The sequence below is a fragment of the Egretta garzetta genome, unplaced genomic scaffold (assembly GCF_000687185.1).
Source record: "Egretta garzetta isolate BGI_Z169 unplaced genomic scaffold, ASM68718v1 scaffold105, whole genome shotgun sequence".
NCBI classification, from domain to species: domain Eukaryota; kingdom Metazoa; phylum Chordata; class Aves; order Pelecaniformes; family Ardeidae; genus Egretta; species Egretta garzetta.
In genome coordinates, this window is record NW_009259598.1 from 1,942,038 (window position 1) to 1,947,250 (window position 5,213).

The following is a 5,213-nucleotide window of genomic DNA, read 5'->3' on the forward strand; positions in this document are numbered from 1 at the left end:
TGAAATGGGTCAACCTAGACAACAATCGCATCCGGAAGGTGGACAGGCGGGTCCTGGAGAAGCTGGAAAACCTCATCTTCCTCTACATGGAGAAGAACCAGCTCAAGGAGGTGCCCGCCTTCCTGCCGCCCAACCTGGAGCAGCTGCGTCTGAGCAGGAACCAGATCTCCAAGATCCCTGCTGGGGTCTTCAACAAGCTGGAGAACCTGGTGCTCTTGGACCTACACCACAACAAGCTAAGCGATGGGGTCTTCAACAAAAACACCTTCAAGGGACTCAAGAACCTCATGCAACTTAACCTCGCCCACAACATCCTGAGAAAAATGCCCCCTGGGGTGCCCAGTGCCATTCACCAGCTCTTCCTGGACAGGAACAACATTGAAGACATCCCCAGTGACTACTTCAAGGAATTCCCCAACCTGGCATTCATCCGGCTCAACTATAACCAGATCTCTGACAAGGGGCTGCCCAAGAACTCCTTCAACCTCACCAACTTGCTGGTGTTGCACCTGGCCCACAACAAGCTCACTAACGTCCCTTTCATCAGCCCCAAGCTGGAGCACCTCTACCTGAATAACAACTCCATTGAAAGTGAGTTGCGCTGGCCGGTCAGGAGGCCACGGCGAGGTCTGTGGTGGAGCGGACAGGCTTGGGGATGGCGAGTGTTTTGCTGAAAAAGGGCATTTTTCACCCAGTGGGACGTGAACACTTCAAAGGGAGGTCAAGTGGTGAGATGAGCTGGGGGCTCTTTGTAGGTGAACAAGGCCCTAAGGGGGGTGGATTTGCATGTGCGGAAGGATGCCCTGAGGATTAGGGTGGTTGTCGTCATCTTTGGAGATATTCAAACCCCACCTGGACGCTGTCCTGTGCACCCTGCTCTGGGTGAGCCTGCTTGAGCAGGGGGGTTGGACTGGGTGATCTCTGGAGGTCCCTTCCAACCCTTGCCATTCTGGGATTCTGAGGAGCAGGGCTAAATTCCCCCTGGTTCTGCAGGGCTTTTCTTGCTCATTCTCATGGGCAGCTCTTCTTTGGGGCCACCTGCCATCTAAATAGTCACTTCCCCAGCAGGGCTCAGAAATAGGGATATTTAAAAAGGAGAGTCTGAGCACATATTTTAAGAACAGATGCCAAATACGCAGTCAAGATGGTTAGAAATAACCCAGCTTAGCTCTCGAGCTGAGCTTTGCAGAGGAAGGAACAGGGAGAACAAGGCTGTGATGGAGGTTGCCTTGGCAAACCAACCGGGGCAGTTTCACACCGTTCCAGGCAAAACGCTGCAATTTCCTGGGAGAGGTGCTGGCCTGTGAAATGTGTAAACACAGCTGGCACATTCGAGAAGCCGACAGAGACCCGTTCCTGGTCCCCCCAGATGTTTCTGCTATTAGAGGTCCAGCAACCTGCTGCCCTTGCTGTCCGCGGGGAAGCAAGAATGCGACGCTCCTGCCAGAAACCCTCCACGGGCACTGGGAAAAAGGCGCGGGGCTCTTCTATTTCTGGCTGCGGTGGGGTGTATGGGGGCTGCAGGTCCCACTCGGGGCGTTACTCACCTGTGAAGCAGCCGCCGGGCAGGGTGCTGGTCCCTGCAAGTGGTGTGGCGGGAGCACTTCCACGCCGTGGTGTTTATTGTGCGGGGATGGTGTGTGGCTTTGCGTGTGAGAGGGGTCCATTGCCAAAGAGGGGTTGTAAAATCACAGAGGGGCTTTAAAGGGCCAGCCCCCGCCCCAGAAGGGTGCTGAACGGGAGCTGGGAAGGGATGAAGCTGCTCTGTGCAGGCAAGCACTAACGGCGTTATGCGATGTGATGCCTGGGAGAGGGACAAAACCCTCACAAGGCCATGTCCCTTCTCTCAGTGGGGGGGTCACTGATTCAGCGATGAACATCTGGTTCAAATGCCAGATAATCTGTGTTTTATTAAAAAACCACCAAACTGGAGGCAAGGGGGACCTTGGGGCCAAGGTGGGGATGGCTGCTGGCTTCCCACACGCTGGTACCCAGCTCCTGCTAGGGCTTTCCATGGAGAGATGCCTGCGTGGCCGTGCATATCACATCCCAGCTCTTTTTTTGCCTATTTCACCCAGCTTTTACAAGGTTTCAGTCCCTGGAGTTGGGTAACAACATGAGAATCGCCAGATTTATTTTCCGTAACGCAGGGTGGGGAGAAACACGTGGGAATCCAGAAGCGAGCAATGAGCCAGTTATTGACGTTATCTTCAGTGTACCGGTGCTGGAGCATGTTTCCTTGATGTTTTTTTTTGAAGGCTTAGGGCTGGCTCGGCAGGTTTCATGTCTGAAATAATCCCTTTTCTCTCTCAGATGACACCGCATCCCTCACCGTGCTTTGGCTGAACGTGACCTACTTCATTTCTGAACAAAAGCAAGATTTTACTCTTGCTGGGGCTGCACTGCCTTCTGGGAGAAGCTGGGGATTCTCCCCCTCGGTAGCAAAGCAACCCCATTTGGGGGTTCGGCAGGCAGGGAGGGGGGGCTCTAGCATCCCTCTCTGTCTTCCCTTTCCTCTCACCTGCATCCCGCTTTTCCTCTCCTCCCTACAGAAATCAACGGGACGCAGATCTGCCCCACCTCGCTGATGTCCATCCAGGACTTCTCCCCCTCTGACCTGGACAGTGTGCCCCGGCTCCGGTACCTGCGGCTGGATGGGAACCTCCTGAAGCCCCCCATCCCCTTGGACCTGATGATGTGTTTCCGCCTCCTGCAGTCCGTGGTTTTCTAGCCGTGCCCGGCAGCACGCCTCTCCCAGGGCTTGGCTTTGCACAGAGACTGGACCCCCGTCGGTGTTTGACATGGGGGACCCTTTTTGCCTCCTTCTCCCCCTGCTCACACCCTGCCTCCATCCCTCTTGCCTTTCCCCCTGTCCTCCCCTGCAGCGGCTGTGGACACGCGTGGCACGTGCGCCCTCGGGTCCTGCTGTCTGCAGCACAGCTCTGCGTCGCAGCAGCCATCCCAGGTCGCAGCATCAGCCTGGGGTGGCTGCCATGCTCACCCCAGCTCCCTGCCTGCGGGCTTTGCCGTCTCTGCCCTCACCCCACACCAGCCCTGGAGCTGGGATTTGTCTCTCCCCTTCCACCCAGCAGAGTTTCAGGAGGTTGGATTCGGTTCTAGCCAAAAGCATCTCCGGATGGAGCTGACGGGGGGAGCCCAGGGGCCACCTCACTGCAGAACTTGGGTCACATCATTGCTCTGGGTGGCTGCACCCAGAGAGCCCGCGATGTCCCTGGGGAAAAACCGCCAGCGGTGGAGGTGGGACTGGGATGCCCTGGGCTGGTGTGCCGAGGGTGCGGATGGCCACCCTGCAGCCTTGGGGCGCAGGGTGATGCCAGCCTGGCCTATGGGCGGTGGGTGGCCAGGGGAGCAGGATCCGTGCAGGCGCGGGACCGGCAACGACACCTCGTGGCCAGAGCCACATCCCAGGGTGCTGGGCGAGGGGCACGTTCCTCTCACCTGGGCCCACCTGGGGGGCTTCAGCCTTGGCTCTGCATTGCTCTCCAGGCCCAGGGGCTTATTCCCTCATGGTGGTGGGAATTTGGCAGGAGGGTGTAAGAGAGGGCGTCTGGAGCTGGGCTCTCCTGCTCCCGGTGTGGGCTGCACCTTCCCTGCAGCAATGCACCACGCACCCTGCTTTGCAACACCAGCCCCCTCCCCGGCTTTCATCCCTCCCAGGCTCACCTCCCCAGCATCGGTCCACGGTGCCGCAGCCCCCTCCCAGCATCCTGCATCCCCCCCCGCCCCGCACTGCAGAGATGCTCAGCTCATCGGCCGCACTCAGCTGCTTCCAGCCAAACCCTGCCCTCCCCAACATGGGCAGGACCCAAAGCCCGTGGGACCCCGATGCCAACAACCTGCCCTGGGCATGGGACCCCCCCCAGGCAGAGCAGAGCAGAGCCAGCTGCTTTGCAGCCATGCCAGCAGGATGCTTGCCCTCTATTTTAGGTACCGGGGGCCAGATGCTGGTGTGGGTGTAAACCCGAGCTCTGCCGGGGCTGGGTTGAGATCCCTGCTCTGCTCTCACGGTCTCTCTGCCCTCCTGCCTTGACTCCCACCTCCTGGAAGTTTTACTTTCAGTTGCTTTCCTGAACGGAGCACACATGACTGGTTTTGCCTTTTTTTTTTTTTTTTTTTTTTTGAAAGAAAGGAAAAAAAAAGGGAAGAATGACTCTTTTGGATAAAGCTATTTTTTATTCCCCCTTGACCCTGTTTTCACATGTATCGCTTCCCTCTCCGATAGCTGTACCTGCATATATAGGGTGTCCGGGTTTAGGGGGTGTTATGCTCTTCTTTTTCTTCCCGATTCTCAGGATTCAGATTTAAGGCCGAGCATTAGAGGATAAAAAGATCCAACTGAAATAAGCATTAAAGCAATAAACCAAAGAAACCAGCCGTTACCTTCTTTGCATTCAGCCACCAAACCTGACCCTTCTCCGAGGCAGGCACGGACGGGCACCGTGTCCCACTCCCCGGGAATGGGACAGGGATGCTCCCCGCAGCCAGGGGACACAGCAGCGCCCTTGCAAGCCGGGTGCTCCCCCCTTCCCAGCCCTGGAAGGTTCATTAAACCCCTGTGCTAATTCCGGCTTGGTTTTTTCATGATAAAAGTCTCTTCTCCAAATCTTCCTCCAGTGGGCTTTATTGGGTTCGACAGGTTTCAACCTTAAACCCGGAGACCCTATGTATATATTTATATATAATGTGTATATATACTGGTAGACTGTACAGATATATCTACAGACATATGTAGTTCCCGACTGATTTCAGCTTAATGGTATTTTCACTCCTACTCTCCACAGCAGTGAAAATAAAATGATTCACAAGGGACCCGGAGCCGCGGTCGGACCTGCCTCTCTCTGATCCATCCTCATCTTCCTCGCTGCGCAGGAGCTGCCGCTTCCTTCAGGACCAGATTTCCTCTGTTGGGGCCGACTTTTCCAACGCTCGGAGCTCAGGAGACCCTGTGGGTCCCCGCAGCGGGAGGCTGGCGGGCTCGGGGGTGGTTTGTGGCGTGCCCTCGCTTGAACCGACGCTGGGTTGGACTCGCAAGCAGCACCAGCACCAAAGCAGCGGGCGCATCTGCAAAACCCCCCTGCAGGGTGGCAGTGGGCAGGCTTATGGAGCATGTGCCTCTCTTAATGAGCATCTCTGCTAATTAAGAGAGCCTGACCTCGGCTGTGGCTGCAGCTGCTGGGTGCTGCTGTCCCTGC

At 56.6% G+C, this 5,213-nt stretch overlaps 1 protein-coding gene across 1 annotated transcript in view; it reads left to right on the forward strand.

The window, feature by feature from the left end:
* The window catches only part of LOC104125740 (proline and arginine rich end leucine rich repeat protein), a 3,088-nt gene extending 357 nt beyond the window's left edge, over positions 1–2,731 (forward strand). Inside the window, 2 exon segments of the mRNA XM_035893799.1 lie at positions 1–591; positions 2,553–2,731. The exon segment at positions 1–591 is cut by the window's left edge and continues 12 nt beyond it. Of these exon segments, the coding sequence (XP_035749692.1) occupies positions 1–591; positions 2,553–2,731 (770 nt within the window).
* Positions 2,732–5,213: the final 2,482 nt, after the last annotated feature.